The following is a 27,744-nucleotide window of genomic DNA, read 5'->3' on the forward strand; positions in this document are numbered from 1 at the left end:
TATGTTTAATAGGCAAGTGGGAAATCTGTTGTAAAAAATATAACTGAAGATGACATTAAAATACATATATTTGATAAAGTTATTTTATTAAATGGCATAGTAACTATAACCCTGCACCTTCATTTCTATGATGTTAGAAATAGTAATGTGGGCTCAAGTTTGAAGACCTTTAAGGTAAACCTTTTCTCTCCCAACTGTAAGCTCCCTGGGGGGCCAGAAACCCTTCTGTTCCAGATGCCACATTGCACAGCAGTTCAGACAGACCCCAAGTGGAATTCCGGCCCTGCCACGCCACTTGGTCTGTGACTGCTGGCAAGTTTCTCAACCTCTCTAACCCTCTTTACTCACCTGTAAAATGGGGATATTAAAACCCACACTTTACAGGGATGTCATGATAATGGAATGGGATAAGGCATGGAAAAGCTTAGCATAGCAGCTGGCACAAAATAGTGGTTAAATAAATGGTGAACATAAAACTATTTATTACTCTCTCTCTCATATACCTCAGATCATAGTCCTGTTACATTTTTATATTTCATTAACAGTAACATTTCCAATAAATATTACTTGAATTGAAGTGAATCTGTGGCTGGTTTTCAATTCAACTGTATCATGGTCTTAAGGAAACTTCCTTCTATTCTAGGAAGATATTGGGGGTAAAAATAAGAAAAATCAAACTTAGGTCAACATAAAAGTCTCAGAACATTCTAAAACCTGCCTCATTGTAATTCAAACCATCCATGACTGTAATTTCGCAATTAAAAAAATGAAAAATGTTGAAGTAAACATATAAACTTTTAAAGATTTATATAAACTCCCTCATTATGTGTGTTTCCACTTATACAAAGAATCAGTCCATAATTGGAAAAGAATCCCATGGAATATGGCTTGAAAGGTATAAGAATGGCCCGATTTTGCTGTTCTCTTGTTTTAATGAGGTAAAGTTTTTTTAAAAACTGCAGAAGAGTTGATTTGAATTGCCATTAAAAATATGATCTGGGATTGCTCCCCAATTAGGTGGTACTTCATAATGTCATTAAAAGCTGCTATTCTAACTATTTTTGAAGGTTCAAGAGGGATTCTTTTCTTTGATGGTATGCCAATTTTTTTTTTCACTTCAGCCAAAAAGAAAGGGACACTTTAATACATTTCTCTTGGATTTGTTCCGCACACATTGCATCACCGTCTTCTCTGACTCTGGATTTGAAGGTTTCTTTTTGAGATTAAATTCTGCAATCAGTCACACTGAAAGGGGAAGGGATGTGGGGACAGCCCCTTCCAGATCTCCAAGTGTAAAAGGGACGTTTTGGAACTGGAGGTGGCTTTGTGACACTGTGGGTGGGAGAAGAAAACCCCTATCTGAAGACCTTCGATGCCTCCAAATGCTCTGATGAGAAAAAACTCAGGTCCTCAAAATTCAATAGCTCTTTCTTGAAGAAAATAAACTGGCTCCAGCATGTAAATCTTTTTACCTTTTCCAGGGTTCTGAGTCTGGCTGTGTGATTTTGAGGGCATCATGCAATTTCCCTTCAGCTGTTTAACCTTCCATAAAATGTCCTCCTTCCTTGTCCGCAGCTCAGGCAAGACATTTAGAAGCATTGGGGGAAATATATGGGAGGCGGGGTTTTTAGGCATGAAATGGTGTTGGAAAGATTCAGCAAAATTATCATTGTGAATCAAAGAATGATTTTTTAAAATGACAGATTTTCATTGTTGGCAGAGTTCTGGAAAATCTTGTTCAATCTCACAAGTTTTTAGTTGTTTTGCAGAGGTTGAGTGACTTGCCCAAGATCACACAGCTGTGCAGTAAAAGAGACAAGGTGTTTAGCACAGCTCCTGGTGCATAATAAGCACTCAGTAAACATCAGCTGTGATTGCCACTGCTAATATTATTGCTGTTGCTATTATTCAGGTCTATTTACTCTCAGTTCTGTGCTTTTTTGATCAGATACATAAAGAAACTACAAGAAGGTTGCCCTGTGGTCTCAAGCAGTCTTTTGCTATAAGAATAATGATCATTCAAATAAGCAATCTAATTTCTTTCCTAACTGAGAGGGTCCAAGCCTGGGGAAGTGCTACGTCTGGGCACATAATTCCAGGATGCTAACAGAACACAGGAGCCTAATTTTGGGCTTGCCTTGGGAAAGAGAGGCTGTCTTCTTTTCCTGAGCCTTCTGACCCTTCCACTGTCAACTAGCAATGGCACAGAGGAACTGCACATGTGGACCAGGGATTAAATCCAAGTTCCAGAATCCCACCCCCGGGGAAGATTAATATCTTGGAAATGCAAAATGACACTGGTATGGAGAAAGGAGAGACTGCTCAACACTTGAACCGGGGAACGATGTATGGCCAAAAGGCAAAAAAGACAGAATCAGATTCGTACCTCCCACCATATAGAAAACATAAGCTCTATAAATTGATTAAGGACTTGTGTATCAAAAATAAAATTACAAAATGCTTAGTAAAAATGTAAATGAATATCTTTTAGACTGTGATTGAGAAAGATTTCGTAAACAAGATACAAAAAGATGTGATTATTAAAATGATTGACAAATTTGATTGTATTAAAAGTAAGAACTTCTGTTTGAAAAAGCACATCTTAAGTAAAATGAAAAGACAAGATATAAGTAGGGAGAAGATACTCATAATACACAAAATCAGCAAGAGATGAGCATGAAGAATAGATAAACTATCCCGTAAAGCAATAAGAGAAATAAAACCAACCCAACAGAAAAATGGAGAAAAGACAAGGACAGACATATCACAGACACGAAACACAAGTGGCAAAGAAACATAAGAAAAGATTTTCAGCATCATTGGTGATCAAGAAAATGCAAATCAAGACAGTGATGACATATTGTACACTCATTTTTTGGCAAAAGTTAAGAAGTGGGACAATATCCAGAGTTGAAGAGAATGTGGGTCGAGAGGATCTCTCATGCATTACCGGTGAGAATGTAAATTAGTGCAACCACCCTTGCAAAACAGTTTAGCACTATCTCCTAAAGTTAAACATTCAGAGCCCCATAACAAAGCAAATCTACTCGTAGTCATGTGCCCCAAAGAGACTCTTGAATATTTCCAACAAGAGACATGTACAAGAATGCTCTTAGCAGCAATGCTTATGATAGGAAAAAGCTGAAACAACCCAGATGCCTAAAATTAAAAGAAAGAGTGAATAAACTATGGTTTATTTACACAATGGAATTTTCTACAGTTGTCAAAACAATGAACTCTGGCAACCTGTAATATGAATAAATCTTAGTATAATATTAAGTGAAAAAAAAGTCCTCCCAAATTATTCATAGTTCAGTATCATTTCTATAAAGTTAAGATAACCAAAACACTAGGAATATATACAGATGCGATAAAACTGTATAAAAAGGATAACAGCAGAATGATTAACCAAAAATTCAAGAATGCGGTTACCTGAGGTGAGGAAAGAGAGAGCCATGTGGTTACACGTAGGTGATTGTTAAGTTTCTAGTTTTTGTTTCAAGTGATGCGTGCTTGGATGTTTAACTTATTAAAAATGACTAACTGAAGATATAAACTAATAAAAGCAGGCCCTTGTGTGGACCAATGATGAGGTGTATTGTGAATCAAGTACTATGATAACTCCAGTTCTGTACAATTGAGGTCCTTTCTTTCCTTTTCCTTTTTTATTTTTTTATTTTTTTTTTATTTTTTTTTTTAATTTTTTTTTTTTTATTAATGTTATGATAGATTACAACCTTGTGAGATTTCAGTTGTACATTTTTGTTAGTCATGTTGTGGGTACACCACTTCCCCCTCCGTACCCTCCCCCCACCCCCCCTTTTCCCTGGTAACCACCGATCAGATCTCCTTATCAATATGCTAATTTCCACCTATGAGTGGAGTCATATAGAGTTCGTCTTTCTCTGACTGACTTATTTCGCTTAACATAATGCCCTCGAGGTCCATCCACATTGTTGTGAATGGGCCAATTTCGTCTTTTTTTATGGCTGAGTAGTATTCCATTGTGTATATATACCACATCTTCTTTATCCAATCATCAGTTTCTGGGCATGTAGGCTGGTTCCACGTCTTGGCTATTGTAAATAATGCTGCGATGAACATAGGGGTGCAACGGACTCTTGAGATATCTGATATCAGGTTCTTAGGATAGATACCCAGTAATGGGATGGCTGGGTCATAGGGTATTTCTATTTTTAACTTTTTGAGAAATCTCCATACTGTTTTCCATAGTGGCTGTACCAGTTTGCATTCCCACCAACAGTGTATGAGGGTTCCTCTTTCTCCACAACCTCTCCAACATTTGTCGTTCTTGGTTTTGGATGTTTTTGCCAATCTAACGGGGGTAAGGTGATATCTTAGTGTAGTTTTGATTTGCATTTCCCTGATGATTAGCGATGATGAACATCTTTTCATGTGTCTATTGGCCATATTCATATCTTCTTTTGAGAAATGTCTGTTCATGTCCTCTGCCCATTTTTTGATCGGGTTGTTTGTTTTTTTGTTGTTAAGCAGTGTGAGTTCTTTGTATATTATGGAGATTAACCCTTTGTCGGATAAGTGGCTTGTAAATATTTTTTCCCAATTAGTGAGCTGTTTTTTTGTTTCAATCCTGTTTTCCCTTGCCTTGAAGAAGCTCTTTAGTCTGATGAAGTCCCATTTGTTTATTCTTTCTATTGTTTCCCTCAACTGAGGAGTTACAGTGTCCGAAAAGATTCTTTTGAAACTGATGTCAAAGAGTGTACTGCCTATATTCTCTTCCAAAAGACTTATTGTCTCAGGCCTAATCTTTAGGTCTTTGATCCATTTTGAGTTTATTTTGGTGTGTGGTGAAAAAGAATGGTCAATTTTCAATCTTTTGCATGTGGCTGTCCAGTTTTCCCAGCACCATTTGTTGAAGAGACTTTCTTTTCTCCATTGTAGGCCCTCTGCTCCTTTGTCGAAGATTAGCTGTCCATAGATGTGTGGTTTTATCTCTGGGCTTTCAATTCTGTTCCATTGATCTGTGGACCTGTTTTTGTACCAGTACCATGCTGTTTTGATCACTGTAGCTTTGTAGTATGTTTTGAAATCGGGGATTGTGATTCCGCCGGCTTTGTTTTTCTTGCTCAGGATTGCTTTAGCAATTCGCGGTCTTTTGTTGCCCCATATGAATTTTAGGATTGTTTGTTCAATTTCTGTGAAGAATGTTCTTGGGATTCTGATTGGGATAGCATTGAACCTGTATATTGCTTTAGGTAGTATGGACATTTTAACTATGTTTATTCTTCCAATCCATGTGCAAGGAATGTTTTTCCATCTCTTTATGTCATCGCCTATTTCTTTCAAGAAAGTCTTGTAGTTTTCATTGTATAGATCCTTCACTTCCTTGGTTAAGTTTATCCCAAGGTATTTTATTCTTTTCGTTGCGATTGTGAATGGGATAGAGTTCTTGAGTTCTTTTTCTGTTAGTTTATTGTTAGTGTATAGAAATGCTACTGATTTATGCACGTTAATTTTATACCCTGCTACTTTGCTGTAGTTGTTGATTATTTCTAATAGTTTTTCTGTGGATTCTTTGGGGTTTTCTATGTATAAGATCATGTCGTCTGCAAACAACGAGAGTTTTACTTCTTCGTTACCTATTTGGATTCCTTTTATTTCTTTTTCCTGCCGAATTGCTCTGGCCAGCACCTCCAGAACTATGTTGAATAGGAGTGGTGAAAGTGGGCACCCTTGTCTTGTTCCTGTCCTCAGAGGGATGGCTTTCAGCTTTTGTCCATTGAGTATGATGTTGGCTGTGGGTCTATCATATATGGCCTTTATTATGTTGAGGTACTTTCCTTCTATACCCATTTTACTGAGGGTTTTTATCATAAATGGGTGTTGGATCTTGTCGAATGCTTTCTCTGCATCTATTGAGATGATCATGTGGTTTTTGGTTTTCATTTTGTTGATGTAGTGTATCACGTTGATTGACTTGCGGATGTTGAACCATCCCTGTGTCCCTGGTATAAATCCCACTTGATCATGGTGTATAATCTTTTTGATGTATTGCTGTAATCGGTTAGCCAAAATTTTGTTGAGGATTTTTGCATCTATGTTCATCAGTGATATCGGCCTGTAGTTCTCCTTCTTTGTGTTGTCCTTGTCAGGTTTGGGGATCAGAGTGATGTTGGCTTCATAGAATGTGTTAGGGAGTTCTCCATCTTTCTCAATTTTCTGGAACAGTTTGAGGAGAATAGGTATTAAGTCTTCTTTGAATGTTTGGTAGAATTCTCCAGAGAAGCCGTCTGGTCCTGGACTCTTGTTTTTGGGGAGGTTTTTGATTACCGTTTCTATTTCCTTACTTGTGATTGGTCTATTCAGATTCTCCATTTCTTCCTGATTCAGTTTGGGGAGATTGTAGGAGTCTAGGAATTTGTCCATTTCTTCCAGGTTGTTCAATTTGTTGGCATATAGTTTTTCATAGTATTCTCTTATGATCTCTTGTATTTCATTGGTATCTGTTGTGATTTCTCCTCTGTCATTCCTGATTTTATTAATTTGCGATTTCTCTCTTCTTTTCTTGGTGAGTCTGGCTAGGGGTTTGTCAATTTTGTTAATTCTTTCGAAGAACCAACTCTTTGTTTCATTGATCCTTTCTATTGTCTTTTTTGTTTCAATATCGTTTATTTCTGCTCTTATTTTTATTATTTCCCTCCTTCTACTGACTCTGGGCCTTGTTTGTTCTTCTTTTTCTAGTTCTGTTAGGTGTCGTTTGAGGTTGCTTACGTGAGCTTTTTCTTGTTTAGTGAGGTGAGCCTGTATTGCGATGAATTTCCCTCTTAGGACTGCTTTTGCTGCATCCCAAATGATTTGGTATGTCGTGTTCTCATTTTCATTTGTCTCCAGATAATATTTGATTTCTTCTTTAATTTCTTCAATGATCCATTGTTTGTTGAGAAGCGTGTTGTTTAGTCTCCACATTTTTGCACCTTTCTCTGCTTTTTTCTTGTAGTTGATTTCTAGTTTAATAGCGTTATGATCAGAAAAGATGCTTGATATTATTTCAACTCTCTTGTATTTATTGATGTTTGCTTTGGTTCCCAAAATATGGTCAATCCTTGAGAATGTTCCATGTGCACTTGAGAAGAATGTGTAACCTGCTGTTTTTGGATGAAGTGTTCTATATATATCTATTAAGTCCATCTGGTCTAATTTTTCATTTAATTCTATTATTTCCTTGTTGATTTTCTGTCTGGATGTTCTGTCCATTGGTGTTAATGGTGTGTTGAGGTCCCCTACTATTATTGTATTGTTGTTGATGTCTTCTTTTAGTTCTATTAAGAGTTGCTTTACAAATTTTGGTGCTCCTGTGTTGGGTGCGTATATATTTATAAGTGTTATGTCTTCTTGGTGGAGAGTCCCTTTTATCATTATATACTGTCCCTCTTTGTCTTTCTTTATCTGTTTTGCTTTGAAATCTACCTTGTCTGATATTAGTATAGCGACACCTGCTTTCTTTTGTTCATTATTAGCTTGGAGTATTGTTCTCCATCCCTTCACTCTGAGTCTGTGTTTGTCTTTGGGGCTGAGGTGTGTTTCCTGGAGGCAGCATATTGTTGGATCTTGTTCTTTGATCCATCCTGCCACTCTGTGTCTTTTGATTGGGGAGTTCAATCCATTTACATTTAGAGTGATTATTGAGACGTGGGGGCCTACCACTACCATTTTGTGTCTTGTTTTCCGGTTTTCTTCAGTTTCCTTTGTTTCTCGTCCCATGGTTTAATCTGTTCTGATGTAGAGCTGCTACTCTCTGTTGTTGTCCTTCTACTTATCTCCTCTGCTCTTGGTTTTGTAGCCCCTTTCCTTTTTTGGATTTTTCAGGAATGAGGGTTTTCCTGAGGATTTCCTGAAGAGGAGGTTTTGTGGCAATGAACTCCCTTAATTTTTGTTTATCTGGGAAAGTTTTTATTTCTCCATCGTATTTGAAGGATATTTTCGCTGGGTAGAGAATTCTCGGCTGTAGGTTTTTGTCCTTCAGATTTTTGAATATATCATTCCACTCTCTTCTAGCCTGTAAAGTTTCTGCTGAGAAATCTGCTGATAGCCTGATGGGGGTTCCTTTGTAGGTTAGTTTCTTTTGCCTGGCTGTCCTTAATATTTTCTCCTTGTCGTTGACTTTTGCTAGCTTCACTACTATATGCCGTGGAGTTGGTCTTCTTGCATTGATAAAGTTTGGAGATCTATTGGCTTCTGTCACCTGAAGATCCATCTCCCTCACCAGATTTGGGAAGTTCTCAGCCATTATTTCTTTGAATAGGTTTTCTGCCCCTTTCTCCTTCTCTTCTCCCTCTGGTATACCTATAATCCTTACGTTGCATCTCCTAATTGTGTCTGATAATTCTCGGAGAGTTTCTTCATTTCTTTTAAGTCTTGCTTCTCTCTCCTCCTCTGCCTGCAACAATTCTATATTGCCATCTTCCAAATTGCTAATTCTTTCCTCCATATTATCGGCCCTACTGTTCAGAGCATCTAGATTTTTCTTAATCTCCTCTATTGTGTTCTTCATTTCCAATATTTCTGTTTGGTTCTTCTTTATCGTATCAAACTCTTTTGTGACATAGCTCCTGAACTCGTTGAGTTGTCGGTCAGAATTCTCTCTTAACTCAGTGAGTATTTTAATGATGGCTGTTTTGAAGTCATCATCATTTAGGTTATATATCTCATTTTCTTTGGGATTGTTTTCTGTGTATTTGTTACTTTCTTTCTGTTCTGGAGATTTAATGTATTTTTTCATATTGCTTGATGATGTTGATTTGTGCCTCCGCATGGAGATAGAGTTTAGTTGCTCCTTTCACTTGTTTCAGCTGCTGCGGTGGGGGGAGCAGCTGTTTATACTTCACCAACCAGGAACCCTGTCCGTAGTTGTTAACTGGGCCTGGGCCCCTCTTCGTAGCCACAGTGGCCCTTTGGATTCCCTCCTCTGCCGTGGGGGCCGTCACGGGGGGCTTCAGGCTGCAGGGGCCTACTGTTGTTGCCCACCTAGATGCGCTCTCTCCTTGGGGTCTGCAACGGTGTTATGGGCTTTTCCAGCGGCCAGGGGTGGGATCACTTATATTTGTCGCTCCGTTGCTGTCGGCACCCACCAAATCTCACTTGTCCTCTATGGGTCGCAGGAGAGCTATTGGCATCTTCTACAGTCTGTGGTTAGTACACCTAGCTATGCTGCTTTTGCCCTGGGGTCTTCCAGCCTTGTGGCTGGCGGCTGGGTGCCTTCTACTGGTGCTGTGCAGAGGCTTTCCCTAAGGCTTCTGTGAGCCTGTAGGGTTTCCCCCTAGGCTACTAAGCTGGGTCTCTGGAACTCTCTCCAGCCCCAGTCCTCTCCGAGATCTCCGGCAATCCCTAGCCTCACCGGGTGGGCAACGGCAGCTGGGGGTCGCCCCGTCCTCTGGGCTTCTCTCCGGGCCTCTGCCGGGAGCTCTGAATGCTCAGCGTGGCCCCTCTGCTACCGGCAGACAGAGAGTTTTGTCTGCTGCCTGGCGGAGCTCCGGCGCTTCCCCTCCGGGTCGCCGGACCCGCCTTTGAAAGTTCCCCCGCCCCGGTCCTCTCCGAGATCTCCGGCAATCCCTAGTCCCACGGGGCAGGCAACAGCAGCTGGGGGACGCCCCGCCCTCTGGGCTTCTGTCCGAGCCTCTGCCGGGAGCCCTGAATGCTGGGCGTGGCCCCTCTGCTAATGGCAGACAGAGAGTTTTGTCTGCTGCCTGGCGGAGCTCCGGCGCTTCCCCACCGGGTCGCCGGACCCGCCTTTGAAAGTTCCCCCGCCCCGGTCCTCTCCGAGATCTCCGGCAATCCCTAGTCCCCCGGGGCGGGCGTCTCTCTGGGACCCTCCGGGCGCCCCGAGCACCAGGCTGGGTCTCCCCGCCAATGGCGGGGAGAGACTCTCCCCGCGGGCTCAGGTGTGCAACTCCAAAGTTTCCCTCTGCGTTTAGGAGTAATTGCAGGGGGTTTAAGTAGGGTTCTGGTCACCTGTTTCCACCGTCGCTCCTCTGTTGTGTTCTCGCTCCTGCCCTAGATGTGTGTGGATCCTCTGGGGGCGTCCGTTGGAAGAAAGCTGCTTGCGGGTACTAGGCTGCCCGTCGGGGTCGGAGAGTTTTCACCTATTTCCACATCCTCCCGGAGGAAAGTCCGTCCGCCTTCCGATGTATAGTCGCGTGGGTGTCTCAGACGTCCTGGGATGCTGTCTGGATATCCTTTGTCAAGCGATAAGTGTCCAAATAATTGTAGACTCGAAGGGCGAGAGACAAAGAGGACTACTCACGGCGCCATCTTGGAATCAAGTCCTCTCCTTTTCCTTTTTTAAGGGACACTGGCTATTGAATAATGGTGTATTTTACTGCCAAAATCCACAGAGCAGTTTCTGAGAGGTGATATCAGTAAGACCTTAAGCAGACTGGCACATAAAGAAAGAAAATATATCCCTCTCCATAAGGAGTTCACTCCATCAACGTGGACAGTCACATAAAGAGACAAATGAAAGAATGAAATGTCAGGCACCACGATGCAGGTTTGTGCTATGCGCTGTGGGAGCCCCTTCTCTCTGCCCACACTGCTATCCTTTCCCCCACTCAGGCTCTAGGAGCTGTGCTTCCAACTAGAGAGGGGTCACTCCAGGGGTCACCTGCATCAGAATCTCTTGCAGTGTTGATACCGTGCACATCACAGGCTCCCTCCCCAGATGTACAGCGTCAGAATCTTTGGGGCAGGGTCCAGGATGCTGCAACTTTAACAAACTCCCCAGGTGCATTCGGGGTTTGAAAAATCTCCCTCTCAGAGTTCTATACCTTGTTTTATTTCCTTTGTGAATCCAGGATAATATTTTGAATGTATTGAACTCTCCACTGTCACCCCTTCCCCTATTAATCAGGCATCCTGATAGCCATTCCACTTTTATAGCCCATGGAAGAGACAGGAAAGACTTCTTCAGAAAGGAAGAAGATGTGACACAGGGGAAGGGCCATCGGCCCCTTTTCTTGTTGAGACCTGAAGCCACAAGACATGTGTGCCACAACATCTCCTCTTGAGCTGAAGTCTCAAAGAGAGTCATTTTAGGTAAATTGCGGGAAAATCCAAAAGCAGAGCCTTCCTTCTCTCTCTTCGTTGGGTCCCTGGGACACAGTTCCAGATGCCATTTTGGAGATGGGGAGAGGATTATTTTGAATCAGAAAGACTGGTTAAATCTGAAGCCACCAGATATCACTAATTGAAAATATTAAGTTGCCACAGTATAAAGTGAGGTGGAACCTCAAAAGGATTAGATTAGATTAAAAACAAACAAATACTAGAAGCTTCATCATCTTCGCACGTTAAGCGTGGTGCAGAAATCTGCAAACTTGCCACAGCTGGATCCCCAGTACCTCCCAGGCCCTGACCTGCAGGAGGGCCTGAAGAAGCGTTGAATGGGACTGAGCTGAAGTGCCTGACATCAGGGAGGACTCACCGCAGACTGGATGTCTAGTTTGGGTTTTAAAGGGATAAGTAGAAGTTACTGGTTAGTTTCTGGGGGTGGGGGAAGGGAACGGGGAGGCAGTAGAAGGTACTCCAGACAGTATTTGCAAAGAAAAGTATTGTGAATGGGCATGTGCAGTGCAAGGAGAGATGAGAAGCTAGCCACAAGGCTAGAGTACATCCTGGGAGGAAAACGACTTGTTCCCTTACTGTCTTTCCCTTCAGAACAGTCTCAGTGCCCTGCCTGGTGTGGACATCCCTAGTCCCAGGCAGCCTGCTAACACCGCTGCTTGCTGGGAAGCTGTGCTCTGAAAAGCTGCAGTGACATAGCCACCCCTGGCATCAAGAGTCCCATGACCTGCCCTGGCAAAGGTCCCTGAACACAGCTGTCAGAGAGCTGCCTGGCATTTAGAACAGGGGCAGGGAGGCAGGATAGAAGAAAAAAAATCCCTCAGGAGGAATAGTGAGGCACTTTTTCTGATATGGAGAAGGAAGCATTTCCAACAAGAAAATAAACACTATCTTCTCCTTCTTATTCATTCTGAGAATAAAGCGTGGTGTAGTGGAAAGAAGATGGGTTTTGTTATTCCAACAACTTGTGTTCCAAATCCAGCTGTAATACCACCTGTGAGCGGTAGGGACAGTGCTCATCAAATATTCCATGTGTGTCCCTTCACTTCCCATGTTCCTCGCAGCTAGGTTGGGAACTTATGATGGCTTCTGGCCAGTGGACTCTGGATGGACTTGGTGGGTGTCACTTTCAGGCTGAGGTAGTTGAGAGAGGCTGTACTTCCTCCCTCTCTCTCTTCCCTGCTGTAGGGAGGCCATGGGTACCATCTGGAATAGCTTCAGAGGGACGAGAGACACACGACCCTCATCAGACTTTGCACAAGAGAGAAACAAACCTTTACGTTGCTTAACTGCTGAGAGTTGGGAATCAGTTTGTTACCCCAGCATCACATAGCCCGATACACTAATACTCTAATACATTGCATAATATTTGGTCTCATTGGGATGAAAGTTACTTGACTTTCTAGGCCTTGATTTCTCCATCTATGTAAAGGGGATAATAATAGCTATGTCATTGGGTTGTAAGAATTTATGTTTATGTCCTATATACCACCTAATACATAGTGGGCGTTTAATAAATATGTTTCTCTAAGATGCTATCGATGTCATTATTATTCTTGTGGCTATTATTTGGTTATTATTGTTATACAACAACTACAATAGATGCCTTTAAATAAGCAACAACTGTGTCAGGCACTCTGTTAGTTGTTTTACATTTTTGTAGCTAAAGAAACCAAGGCTCAGAGAGGTTACTTGTTCAAAGGAACACAGCTAGTAAGTGACCAAGCCAGGATCAGAAACAAGGGCTGCCTGAATCAAAAGTCCATATTCTAACAGCAACATTCCTACTCACGTTTTTCAGATGTGGAAGCCTGGAGGCTCAGAGATGTTACCTAAGTTCACCAAGCAAAGTAATAAGTGCTCGAGTGAGAGGATATTTCTGTTCCCTGCCCAATGCTGCAATCATGTGATGATTAGCAAAGATAAACCTCGATGGCATTGACATAGTTATCTATGCCCCTCCTCCCCTGCAACCGCCCAGCCCATTGTGAACTGAGGCTCCAGCAGCGCCAGTTACTGCCGGCAACAGATAAGAAGAGGGGAAAGAAGGAAACTGTATTTTGATAATAGGAAAGCTGGATGCTTTGTGTTCAGAGAACAGCTTCTCAACAAAGTTTCCAACAAAAAAACCACTAGATGAAAACAAGCATTGGAAGGGTTTCCAATCTCTGTCGGATCTCTGTCTCTGCCTCCCTGTCTCTGTTTCTCTTTCTCTCTGTCTGTCTCTCTGTGTCTCTGTCTCTCTCTCCCTTCCCTCCTCCTCCCCCTTTCTGTTTGATTTGGGAGTTGAGAAAAATGCGCAACGTGGATCCTAAAGCAGTTTACAGTGAACCAGATGGTGCATCTGATTAGCATCAGACTAAAAAGACACATTACTTAGATATTAGGTTCTCACAGGGACAAATCTGTTCCAAAGGCACAGAAGCTTTGGTTTTCTCAGAGACTCCCCTCAGAGCTCTCTCAGGGCACATCTAGTCATCCTTTCTCCCATCATCGGCACCAGACGAGTCTGAGCTTGGGTTGGAGAAGACACCAAATTAGTCTCCACAGATTTCCCAGTTCTCCCCTTGCTGAACCTTGAAGTCTTTCACACAGGGCAAGCCACTCCCTGTGGGACCTTGGCTGCTGGGGACTTCTCACTCCCTCATACCCTAGGGAACGAGCCACATCATGCCATTGAGTCTTCACAACAACCCAATGAGACCTGTTCTGTGGTTATTTCCGCTTTACAGCAGAGGAAATTGTGACCTACAAGGATTAGGTAATTTACTCAAGATCACAGGTCAAGTAAAACTTGAGGCTAATTGCCTCCATGAAAGAAAAAACGGGGGAGGGGGGAAAGAGTGTCTGTTTGTGTGTGTGTGTGTGTGTGTGTGTGTGCTTTAAAAGAGCCCTAAGGAGCAAACCGTCACAGAGGATGGCTGTCAAGTGTCCCACACTATGTGACTATGTTGAGGCCTCCAGCAAGGTAAACCACGAGGTGAGAAACTGCAAACATCTCACCTGACCTACATTTCTTCCAGGCACACAGAGCACAGGTCGTTTGCAAAGACACTCTGCGGAAATGAAATAAAACTGGAGAAACCACTCAAAGCCAGAAGGGGAAGCACATACAGGCCAAGGCCCTCATTCATTAAGTCCTGTGTTTCCCAGGTCCTGAGGAAAGACACAAAGTTTCCAGGGAAAGGAGGAAGCCTGGCTTAGGGTTATGTGCAACGGTCACTCACGAAGGGACGCCCTTATTGCAAGGAGTCTGAAGGTCAGGATAGGAGTTGGGAAAATGAAAGGAGCAGCAGAAATAATAACCACAACACCAATAATAACAGTGACCACTTAGCATAGGACATCATGCTATGATAAGCACTTTAAATGCACTATGTGTCTCATCGGCCCACACAACTTTCTAAGACAGACGTTGTTATTATTTTTCCATTTTACAGATGAAGTTACTGAGGATCAGAGAGGTTAAGTAAATTGCCCATGGTCAGATAGCTGATAAGGGGTTGGACGAGGAAGCAAACTCAAGTCTAGTGTGACCCAAGAACTGGTGCCCTTAAGCAGAAAAACTTCTCCCCTTCTCCATAGGATCCTGCTGAAAACAGGCCAACACGATAGTCTGCCAACATTTTGGAAAGTGCTTAGGAGCCTTCTGGCCCCTCTGCTTGGTGTCAATACAAATGTTCGAGTCTGTGAGTACAAGCTAATGTCACCGACAATACTCCAGGCAATTTGCACATCTGGCGGTTAAATGAGTGCAGGCTCAGAGCAAATTACGTCCCTGCGGCACAGGACACTTCACGGGGAGAACAACGGGAGGGATTTTATTACAGCTCAGACTCGGGCCAAGGAATCAGACTCACTTTCTTTCAGGATATAAAGGAGACACTCACCCAAGAACCACAGACACCTCATAAGCGCATATGAATTCAGGTTGTATTCATCAGGAATTTGAGCACTTAAGGAGGGGGATGAGCTGAAGTTTCCCTTTGTGGGTGTTTTGAGAAGAGAGTTCACTTAGCAAATAAATTGTGGGAAAGGAGTTACCTTTAAGCTGTGCATAAGAGCATCCTGCTTTCACACCTGGACCAAGGATGGGTAGACTAATTACGCACAGCAGCATCTTTAAAATGGGTCCCCAAAGGGGCTCTCTATTCACCTACTTCCAGTCTCTGTATGTATTTAAAGGTAAGAATTTTGCATTTCTTTTGTAACTGTGTACAACACTGGGGCTGGCCTTCTGTCAGTTAATATTAATCAGAGGGTTTTTACTGAATCTGAAACTCAGAGACACGGCAGGACTGGTGAGCAGCAGCTGTCCAGCCTGCCCTGTGATTATGCTAACCCTCGGGGGCCACCACCCGGCCCAGGAGACGCGACTCCAGTAATGGAATTACTCCGACTTCCACTAGGCTGAAATCGAGACCACATGCCCAGTCCAGGACTGTGCTGGCACTCCATCTGGCCTTGATGCTAAGTCGGGCCCGTGACAATGGTGGCAGCTCTGAACAAGGAAGGGGAGCCAAGCAGCCCTGCTCTCTGCTGCTTGTGCAGCACCATATGTAGCTGGAATCGTCTTTGTCATGTCCCTAGGATGGGACCAATTCATCTCTACAGTGACACCACCTGAAATCCAAGATGGGACTGCCAGGGCAGGAAGGGGCAGGCATATTTCAAAGCTGTCAGAGTGAGGGCAATTCATTCTGATGTGGAAGTCAGAACTTGAAAACCATGGAATGTCTGCTTAAAAATAACTAGTAACACAGAAATGCAACAAGACTTCCCAAGATTAGTTAGCACAAACCACCTTGCACAAACAAACCATGTATGTATTTATTAATCTGTATTCACACATCTGTCTAAATGGTCAGGAAACTACAGACGTGAATATAAAATCAGAAGAATACTTTTCTTCCCATGCTCTTCTTCTATCCTACACTCCAGGGGTACGATTCAGATAGCAATTTTGGATGTACCATGTTAACCATGCATTGGGGGAAAAAAATCTTTACAGTGAAGTGGCTCCTGAATATTTCTGTGATTACTCGGCAATTTACAAAAACACTCAAGTTTAGCTCTCTGAGTAAATTTAAGTTGGGTGATGACTGATCCTCTGCTTCCTAAGACCTCTTGTTTCTTGCACAGTTTGCTTCTCATTTTATCAGTGACACTGGTACGGGCAGAGAGGAATTTAAAATTGGAAAGTGCTGGTCTTAGGCTACAGAAAACAGTGCTGACCCTCAAAAGTCATCATTTTCACCTTCACAGATAGGAGTGATATCAGGAGTGCCAAGTGTTGTTGGAGATGAGGTGGATTGTGGATACTGACTTCTAAGTCCTGTCTGGTCACATCTTGAGGAGGTGTGGCCATCTAGCTCACCAACCTCAAAAACAAGGCTCTTGGCAGTGGGGTACTGGTCAGAGCACCGGAGGTTTACAGGAGATCAGTCTGAGTGAGCAGAAGCTCTGACCACAACTCCTGCCGAAAGCCACTGTCATTCCCTGCTGTCCAAGAAATACCATTAAGTGAAGAAAGGCAAACTACAGAGCAGCTGCATAATATGCTACTATTTGAGTAATAATAATAATAAAAGGCCAAGGGAGAATATACCATGCATGTGTATTTGATTGCTTGTCCATAGTGCTCCTGGAAGCAAACACAAGACACTGCAACCACTGGTTGCCTCCAGAGAAAGGAGCAGAGTTGCTGTGCACAAGGTCTAAAGGGACCCCTTCGTGTGGTACCCTTTCATTCCCTTGCATTTTGATCTAGGTAAATGATTTACCTATTCAAAAATAATTTACAATTTTAAAAAGTAAAAAAAAAAAACCCTACTTCCTAATCAATCAGAATCTCTGAGATGGGTGGCAGGAATCCGCATTTTAACAAGCTCTTCAATTTATTCTTACACTCTGGAAATTTTGAGAACTTCTCCGTTACAGGTTCTTTCTACCAAAAGGGGCTTCACCAACTTCCTCTCCAGTTGAGGACAGCAAGTATAAACCATATAGGGAGAAAATCTGACAGCAGAATGATCTAAAGTATATGACTCCAAATTTACCACCTCATTAAACTTACTCAGGAGAAACAACCAATGCAACGTAAGCTTTCCTAAAATCAATTTAGATTCTGATATCTAAGTTGTCAGCTACTTTCTACTTTTCATGTTTATTCAGACCAAGGGAGTTGTTAGAGAAGAAACTTTAGTAACTGGGCAGGTTGCTCTGTCCTGAGGAGCACGTGAGGAGCACGTGAGGAGCACGTGGAGTTTACAGCACCCGCCACCCAGCCAGGGTGCGTTGCACTCACCTTGCTTCTTAAAGAGGTTGCTCTGGACTATCTCATTCATAGACTGGACTTTCTGCTTCTGGAGTTTCACGGGAGGGATGCAGGTGTAGAACTCATAGAGGAGTTGGCTGAGGGCAGGATAAACAGGAGCACAGAGAGCCAGTTAGACCAACGCCTCCCACCTCGTGGTGCTTACAGTCCATCCCCAGACTGCTAGCTCTGCGAAGGCAGAAATGGTGTACGTCTTCCTCCCTTGGCCCCCCAGTTCCTGGCAGAGCATCAGGTGCATAGTGAGCCTTCAGTAAATATGTGTAGTTGGTGTTGGTATTGAGTACTAACGGCATTCAAACAGATATGAAAATCTGAAATAATACCAATAACCCTGAGCACTTAAGACGTATCAGACACACGCTCTGCACTTCACATCCATCATGCCATTTAAAACTCACAACTCTGTGAGGTAGATCCAATATGTATCCCAATTTTACAAATGGGAAAACTAAGGTTTAGGAAGGTTAACTAACTCTCCCAAGGTTACACAGCTAGCGGGGTCAAAGAAGCAAAGGTTTAAAACCAAGTTCTGACTTCGTTACCAAACCATTTTATTTACTAATGCTTTATGCTTAATGATGCTTTTTGATAAGTCTTAAGATAAAAAAAATGTGCTTAATTAAAAAAAAAAAACTTGCGAAGTTGTGAGTTAGAACCAGTTTGGGACGTGAAAAAGAAGTCAGCTCTTCCCAAACAGAGAGAAAATAAAAATACCACTGAAACAAAATTATAGCTCCTGTCAGCTTTCCAGAATGAGCTCATTGTGTTCATTCATTCTTTCAAGTACTTATTAAGCATCTATTTAATATGTGACAGGCGATGTGCAAAGCAGTGGGGATATAACGGGAACAGACTCCCAGTTGGCATGGAACTTACATTGTAATGGAGGTCGACATACACCACAGAAGCAAACAGATCAATACAAGACAATATATTGATATATTGATAATGGAGGAAACGATCAGGGAGTTGTGTCAGAAAGTAAGGGTGCAGGGTTTGGGGGAGGAATTTAATTTATTTACAATATTCAGAGGTAGCTTCTCCAAGAAGATAACATTTAGTTTGAGACCAGAAGGATAAGAAGAAGCCAGCAGAAATCTTCATATGAAGAGAAAAAGGACATCAGTGAAAAAACTGATGAGATCTGAATAAAGTCTGGAGTGCAGTGAATAGAACTGAACCAACGTTAATTTTTCAGTTTTGATAAATATACCATAGTTATATAAAATGGTAACATTAAGGGAAGCTGGTTGAACGGCATATGGGACCTCTCCATACACCATCTTTGCAACTCTTCTCTAAATCTAAAAGTATTTCAATATAAAAAGTCTTAAGAATCTTCTATACGTTATCTTGGAACTTAAGTGAATTTGGGAAAAGGATACAGCTGACTCAGCTCCCAATTATAACTCCATAATCACATTAAAATAATCGTTCATCTCATGAGAGGAGTGGAGTGAAGGAGAAAGCAAAAAGGAGTCCATCTCCATTATCCCACTTAGTATCTGTAGGTTGTTCTCCATTTGTATCTATAGGGCTTACAGGGCAAAAACTGGAACCCCAAAATAACGTTCAAGCCCAGGTGGAAGGGAGACATTATACAAAACATCAGTTTTTTTAACTACATGTTTGCATTCTGTATCATTTGCAACATCAAAGAAGTATGTTTATTTTATAAAAAGTTGGTTTTCACTAAAGTCTGACATGATAAAACAAAAATGTAAAAATCCCATACTGGAGGCCCCGTATGAAGCTCCTACGGTTTGTGCTCCCTGTCCCCACATCGACTGCCTATCTGGAATTCCCCACAAGAGCCCTCCTCTCCCTTGGAATTTCTGGATTGACAACACAGCCCAGGAAAGTACATCATAAGCTCTCACCTGAGTAACTTCGCGTCAAAGACTGTTTCCACATCATGGAGGACAGATGGGATGTATTTCAAAGCCGCCACCTAGGTGGGAAGTGAAATAAACATGAGTGATGCCCATACTTTGCAACATGACACATCAAGAGAGTGATCCTGCGTCCTGGGCACTGCTACAGTGATTCAAGACTCTGTATGTAGATTGAAACCCTAGCATGTACTTCTCTGCATACAAAAGTAGGTCACAACTTCTTCTATCCTCTTCTTCTAGGAGGTAGTAACGTATAGTAGAATGATCATAGACTTTGAAGTTATACAGACCTGCAATCAAATCCTGGTTCTACTCCTTAGTAGCTGTGTGGCTTTGGATAAAACACTTAACCTCTCTTATCTCTCAATTTCCTTATCTGCAAAATAGAGGAAATAAAGCCTGTTTTGCAAGATTGCAAAGATTAAAAATAATGTAAGTGAGGCATGCAGCAGAGAACCAGGCACATTTTGGGTCCACTAGCTGGGCTAGCAAAGCTGGGCATTGTGTGGATTGTTTCTTTCCTCTGTGCGTGTTAACTGATGCATCAGAGGTAGGAGACACAACCAGCTCCACGCATCACAGCACCATTTGCTAAGCAGCAGAGTAGACTGCAATGTCTACAGAAGGAGTTGTAAGTCATATGGCTGGAAAATGATGTCTAAGAATCTAGTGGAAGTATGTATTTTTTATTTTCTGTCTCTTTTTCTGTAAATTCTAAGTGTTCGGTAGTCAATAAATACTACCCTTTTACAATCATACTAAAATGAAAATAGTGAAAATTCCTTCTTTAAAAAAACCCTTACTCCTAGCCATATACAATCGAGCTTCATAGTTAACACAAATAGCAATTATGACTATTCTCTGAAAACTTTCAGTGAGCAAACACCATGCTGAACACCGTTGTTAGATTATCTTGTTAAACCTTATTTCAGCCCTACAAGAGAAATACTATTTTTGTGGATAAGGAAGGTCTAGCGCATCAAGTTCAATAACTAGCCCAGGGCCACGTCGTTAGCAAGTGGGAAAGCCAGGATTCAAATTCCTGCAGGCTGCTTGTAGAGCCACCCCTCTCAACCCTTCTGTCACATGCTCACGTCACTCAAATAGCAACTCTCTCTCTATTCCTTCATCCTTTTTTTCCTTTGTTCTTTATGATTTTTAAAGGTCAGTAATATATGTTTGATGTAAAAAAAATTCACACAAGATAAAGTATTAGGGTGAAATTGTCCCTCAAGTCCCACAACTCCATCTCAGCCCCAATTCCTACTCCCCAGAAGGGACCACTGTCAACATTGTGGTGAGTTTCCTTCCAGATGGCTTTCTATGCATGAATGTGTGTGTGCATGTGTGTGCATGTATGTGCATGTGCACATGTCTGTGTAGTTTATACAGTTCTGCAAATTGCTTTTTGCAGCTGACCATATATCACCAGGATTTTCGCATGTCATTTCATAGACTGCACTCTCTCCCTTTCTATCCACTACACAGCGATGCCCGTATGGGTGCACCATACCTTTCTTAAGCCCTCCTCAACTGATAGACTCCCTGTTATCTTTAGCTTCTCTTTATTGTAAAATACGTGGTAAGAAAATATTTAACACATACATTTCTGTATCTATAAGAATCTCTGTAGGATAGATGGACAACACGAAGAGGAATTAGTGCATCAAAATGTACATACATATATACAAATGTATACACAAATGTACATATATATATACAAATGTATACGCAAATATACATACATATATACAAATGTATATGCAAATGTACATACATATATACAAATGTATACACAAATGTATATACATATATGTTTTAGGACATATTGTCATGTTACCTTAGGAAGAGAAAAGAACCAATTTTATTTTTCTCCTTTCCCTATAACTTTGCTAACACTTGTGTACAAATCTTTTTAATTTTGTCAATCTGACACACAGTTTCCAACTCTTTGGTTTCTAGTGAAGGTGAACACCTTTTCTATATTTATTGAACATCTGCATTTACTAAATTGCTTGTTCATACTCTTTCCCCATTTTCCTTTTGGGTGATTTCTTTCCTTATTGGCTTGTGGAATTCCTTATGTATCATTAATTTTAACTCTTTTGCAGTAACACATTTTGCAAGAATTTTCTCTTGCTTGCCCTGTTGCTTTCTTTTAGCTTTGTTTATCATATCATTCATTGCACAGAAGGACTTTAATTTGTATGTTGTCAGATTTGTCAGAATTTTTATTTACAGTTATTGGATTTTGTGTCGAGAGCTTTATTCTTTATTCTTTCAAATCAAGATGACAAGAGAGAACAAGATTCTAAAGCTAATGTTTCTAAAATCATGTTCTATTGAGACACCCTTGCCCCACAGGATGGTATTAGGTATTCTGCAGGGTAAAAAGGATTTGCAATCAAGTAATTTAGGGGAAGTTTAGTTTAAACAAAGATAAACTGATGAGATATTTTTTATTGCAGAACTTTCAGATTTAATATGCTAAGATGCATTATGACATCCTCCAGGCAGTTACAGTAAACAGTGCCTTCCTACCTAGTTGGTCAGGCCGTCTTTATCAGGAAACATCAAGCAGATACAGCAAAAGCAGATGCCTGCAGGGCTGGGCAAGCAATAGAAAGGAGTGAAAAAGGATGAGCATAGGCCAGTGGGAAGTGATGAGGTGTGTGGAACCCACACTGTCTAAAGAATGAGTCATTCTTATTAATTTGTTTTAACACCGTGCTAGCCAAATCACAACACATCTGCAGGCTGCACTCTTCCCATGGGCTGCCAGTCTACAGCCTCTAAACTCTAAAAGATACCATATGCTGAGGCACATGCCCTGAAAAAGCCTGGTCCAAGCACTTGAGCAAATTGTTTCTTCATTCACTTTAGGCCAAAGAACCCAGAGCACTGGGCCCACAGGACAGGGGCAGGGATCCCAGTGCTCCACCTAGCACCTGCGTATGCCTCGGCGCATTTCTTCACCCCCAAGCCTCAGTATCTTCATGTGGAGTACAGGGAAATGACGTGAAGTAAAGTATATCATGCACCTATTGCAATGCCAAGCGTGCAGTAGGCCCCCAAAACTGTGTGTGCTGCATCTCTCCTTATGTCATCTCTCATGCACCTGCCCTCATTGCCCAGAGCCTGGACAAAGTATAATATGTACTCATCATAACTAAGACTAAAGAGAAGGAACAGAAATAAAACCCTCAGCAAGTTGCGGAAAGCCAGGACTTCAGTGTCTGCAACAACTTGCTTGCTTTTAAGGGCCACATATCCTTCTAGGACTTTGGAGGGATGCTGTGGAATAGCAGTGTCCAGGAGTCTGCTTCAGGGCCCGCAATCAAATGCTTCAGCTCATAGTGAGGAGGAGTGGGACAGGGCTGCGAGCAGGACTGCCTCAGAAACAGCCAGTCTTCCCAGCTTCCCAGCTTTGGGCTGGCAATAAAGTAAAACAAACTGAGTAGCTGTCACACTGAGGCTCAGAGGATGTTATCAACTCAACTGTAGAGTATTAAACTTCCATCTGCTCCAGGTGGCCTCACAGAGAAGTGGCAGGCCTGTGGTTTTCTTTTCCAGTGGGTCAGCAGCTCTGGCCACGGGGCTCCTGTCCACAGTCCTCCCCTTCATACATCCCTGATATACCTGAGAGGAGTGAGAGCAAGTGGGTTCAGCAGGTGTGATCACCAAGCATCCCCAGAAGGCAGAGTAGCTCAGCCATAAGACCTGCTGGAGACCTTTATTTGTTGTGTGTTTCTAAGGCCTGGCAACTAGAAACAGCTCTGCTTTCTAAACCTTTGGCATCCTAGGAAGGATATTGCTTTACTGTTGCTATTACTTTTACTCTCATTAATACAACTATTATACATAAAAAAATATTGTTGCATTATTACTTTCACCCCATAGTGTACATTCCTATATTGTACATAATATTTAAGAAATACATACACGGATATGTTTATATATGTGTATGAATATATGTGTGTGTATCTAAATAGGATTATCAATCACAGGGTTTTAAAACAGCAACCATTATTGGAAACTTTATGTATGTCAAATACTTTATATACATGATCTTGTTTCATTCTTACAACTACTCTATGAGTAGATACTGTCATCTCATTTTACCAACGAGGAAACTATGGCACAGAGAGGTTAAATAATTTGCCAGAAGCCACATAGCTAATAAACAACACAGCAAGGACATGTACCTGATTCTGTCTAACCGGCTCCTTACCAGTGTGCTCTACTGCCCATCCTGCCTTAGGAAAGGCTTCTATCTTGGCAAGTGGGGAGGTCTCAACAGAGGAGAGAGGGCTGATTTAGGGGAGGAGATAGAAAAAGAAAATTCCTCCCTTTAAGAGGATAGTTTTTAAAAGAAGGTATCGTTTTTCTGATATCCCTTAAGTTAAGGCTTCTTCTCATCAAATATAGGGGGATTGCAAGGAATAGCCACCAGGAAAACATTTGCCAGGTCAGTAATTGGTTTCTCATGTGGCACCAAGTGAACTTCCTAGATTAATCATCAACTCTGGCCCCTCCACTAGAGACCAGGTAGAGCCCTCAAGAAGACAGCCACACCCCAAACAAGCAATAGTGATTTCAGTGGCCCAGAGAGAATTCACAGGAGGACACTTGAGACAATTGCTATCCAGATGGACTTCACCAGAATTGATAATCCTGGGCTGCTAGCAAATGTTGAAAAATAACAACAAAAGTCAAAACCAAACAGTTGCATTCTCTCAAACTCAGAGGGAACCTATCTTCTGAGTGTTTCCAGACTCTCTCTCTCTCTCAATCTCGTGAAAACAGAGTAAGAGTGCACAATATTGGTGCCAGCAGACAAGCTCCTGGCCAAAAACAGCACATCTTGCAATGATGCAAGATTATACAAGAATGCTAGACATCTTCCTCATTCAAGAGCTCAGACAACATTCCCACCCCATCAAATTTCAATCCTTTTCCTTTAGCCCAGTGACGGATAGTCAAGGTCCATGGAAACTAGACAAACAACGTCACAGGAAGTCACCACAGCATGACCAGAAGCAGCCAGCTTCCTTAGGGATGCTGAGCTGCCCCTGAGGAAAATACGTGCAACTCTCTCAGGACATTCAGCCTCACCGCTCTTTCAGTGAAAGAGAAGGCAAGAGGGACCAACAGGTTCTGAATACATATATCTCCACACTTTCTGCAACACAGCGTTATGCCGGCCCCTGAGGCTTGGCAGGAAGCAGGAGAGTTCAGTGTTTAAAATGGCTGACTGAGGAGGGAGACTGTCTGTGTTCAAGTCCACGTGGATCACCGCTATCCGTGTGTCCTTGGGGAGGTTAGCTCTCTGTGCCCTGGATCCCTCAACAGGAGAACGAAGGGGATAAAGTCACCTACTTTAAAGGGTTGATAGGAAGATTAAATGAAAAGTGAGAGCTATCAGTATGACTACAGTGGCCTCATTGGAACAAAATTTGATCCTACCCACCATAAATCCATCATTCCCAAATAGTACCTCTAAATATGAGGCATGTGGTTGAGAGGGGGACAAGATTAAGGGATCATTTAAAGATTTGAGGTGAAACTCTAGCTCCTGCTGTTGACTACTGAGCCTCACTTCTACCTCTGGGGATTCAGCGTACAGCCTGTGGGCCCCTTCTCAGGAATGGAGCACCTTCTACCTTTAGTTTGGACATTTGAATATTTTACACCAAGTAACAATGAAAAGAAAGGACAAAAAGATGCATTCTTAATTAGCTCACCTTCACGACTGTGGACCAAACATCTGCTCATCTCTACTGTTGTTTACTGTTGTTTATTGCTTATCCACCTGGTATTTTGCCAGAAGACTTGGGTCCTTAATGAAACTATACTTTGTTTGGTGGTGATTAGGAACTCAAACTCTGGCCTTATACAGACTGGATTCAAATCCCAGATCTACCACTTCTCAGCTGTGATTAAGTTACTCAACCTCTTTAAGCCTCCATTTCCTCATCTGTAAAGTAGAGATAAGAAGAGTATTTGCCTAACAAGCTTGCTGTTATAAAAATCAAATGAGCTAACAATACATGTAAAGCTTTTAGCTCAATGCGTGACACATCATAAATGCTAAAACATAAAACAGCGGAAGCTAGTTTTTATTCTTTCATTCATTTAGCCAAAATATTTGAGTACCTACTGTGTGGCAGCCACTAGTTCAGATATTAGAGATATAAGAGACAGAGCCCCCACACTGCTGGGCACTTTAGTGGCTTTACTAGCATAGAGGCAATCATAGTGGCCAAGGGAACATGTCATGCAATATGAGTTGTTCATTCATTTCCACTCATACCATCAATTTGGAGCATTATGATGAATCATAGATCTAAAGCGGAACGGGTCAAATGGGTCTACACAATGTCACCAAATGCCCTTTACTCACATTTGAGCTACATCCAATTCACAAATGTCTGGTGTTGGCTCTCTCAACCTGCCATTGTTTTATCAAAACTGCTCACAGGGTTGGCACACACAGGGACTTAAGAGCATATGGCCCATTACTGAAAACACATGGAAATCCCCGGCCTAACCCATTCCTTGTGGCTTAGAGAGGAATATTAACTTTGGAGTTAGGAGACCTGGTGGAAGGAAATCCTAGCTCTACCACTATGGATAGGCATAATTTGGTATGAATTATTTAACTTTATGAGCCTCCTGTGGACACTGAAGAAAGTGATTCCTTGCAGATCTTGGGCAGGACTAAAAACACTATATGTGAAAGCCTAGCTTCATGCCTGGCACATGGTACATACTCAATGGAAGGTGTTTTGAATGCTCTTTCTAACCTCTTTGAATGGCTGGCTTTAAATTCTCCATAGTTTTGGGTGAGCTACTGCCACGCCAACTCTGAACAATAAGGAAAACTACAGAAAGGAAGCCAGATGAGCCTTAAATACGAGAAATAACTTGCTTAGATCCCAGAACTCCCAATGGACATAGCTGAGAATGAACCAGATCAGCTCTACTCTGAACTAAGGCAGGTATGAATTAGAGTTTCCACCATAAGCCACTACCCAGCTGGAAGTGTAAAGTTTGAACAAGGAATGTCAATCATTGGCATTCTTACTCTCTGCTCTCACCCAAAACTCACAGCAGACATTACTAATAGATCACAGCCCTCTTTCCCACTGCACCCCATGCAGGCTCAGAATCAAGACTCCAATCATCTTGTACTATTTCACTAGGGGAAAATTTGCCTTCCCTTTTTCCCTCCATAGAGTCAATTCCTGTGGGTTTATTCTCTTTGAAATTTGTATCTGTGTTTCTTGATCTAGCTAGATAACTGAGTATTCTAAAACTGTTCAGCCTCATGTGACAAGGGTAGGAACACAAACATCCTCTTTCAGAGTCCATTCTAGGAAAATGCCCCCAAAGCTTCTGTTCTATGATGAGGTAAAGGAGGGAAAGGTATAAATGGCTAAAAATTATTTAAACTGGACCACGTAACAGGCTCTATACTTCTTGCTTTACATACGTTACTTCATTTAATCCTCTCAATAATCCACTAAATTAGACTTCAGGCTTCCTCTTTTATAAAAGGATAAATGGAGGGCCAGAAAACTGAAATGCTTTGCCCAATGTTACATGCCCACTAGTGGACGCCCAATTTCCCACCTGGGTTGCTCTGGCTGGAAACCCAAAGCTCTTTCTCCTGCAGCAAATGTCAAAGTCTGAGAAAATTCCTCGTGGGGGGTTTTGCTAACATTGTATGGCCTGGCCCCTTTCCCTCTACCAGCCCATTCCTCACACCCTAAAACAAGATTAAATTCTCTTCAGATGGTATTGCTCTCCATATTTGAATGCGATTTTAAAATCTTCTCTGGTAATTTTTCAACATGCATAGAAATAGGTGGGAAGCTTCCTTGATTTTATGGAAATCCCTGAAGCTAAATTTGGTCCTTAGAGCAAATTAAAGAAGAGATGAAGCCCCTTTCCATGACACTGGGGTGGAAATCCATGAGGAGAAACCAGCATAATCTGGACCGACTCCCAGGGAAGATGAGGCATTTCTAACACAGCAAAAACCTGGGTAAGAAGACTTATGCGAAAATCTTCTGATTAATAATAATCATATTATTCTCTGCATTTGCATAGCATTTTGTAATTTGCTCTTTTGCAGACAATGTTTATGTGATCCTCATCCAAATGGTGAAGTTTATAGATGAGGAAACTGAGACACTGAGAAGTTAAATGACCAGCATAAGGTCATACAGTTGACAAAAGAACATTCTTGTTGACCCAGGTGTCCTGAATACCATGAATACTCACAGCACATCTGTGCTTCCTTGCTTCCTTTCCTTCTCTCCTTTCTGTCCCTACCTTTTTATCCCCTCTGTCCTTTTGTTCCTTCCTCCAATATATGTGTAATTCATCATAGGAAAATAGGTGCTG

At 41.9% G+C, this 27,744-nt stretch overlaps 1 protein-coding gene across 1 annotated transcript in view; it reads right to left on the reverse strand.

Moving 5' to 3' along the window:
- The window catches only part of DOCK2 (dedicator of cytokinesis 2), a 411,398-nt gene that overhangs the window by 283,437 nt on the left and 100,217 nt on the right, over positions 1 to 27,744 (reverse strand). Inside the window, exons 24-25 of the mRNA XM_070569049.1 lie at positions 19,318 to 19,388; positions 17,408 to 17,514 (exon numbers count right to left, since the gene is read on the reverse strand). Coding sequence (XP_070425150.1) covers positions 17,408 to 17,514; positions 19,318 to 19,388 — 178 coding nt within the window. The remainder of the gene's footprint in view (positions 1 to 17,407; positions 17,515 to 19,317; positions 19,389 to 27,744) is intronic.

The sequence above is a fragment of the Equus przewalskii genome, chromosome 13, assembly GCF_037783145.1.
Source record: "Equus przewalskii isolate Varuska chromosome 13, EquPr2, whole genome shotgun sequence".
NCBI lineage: Eukaryota > Metazoa > Chordata > Mammalia > Perissodactyla > Equidae > Equus > Equus przewalskii.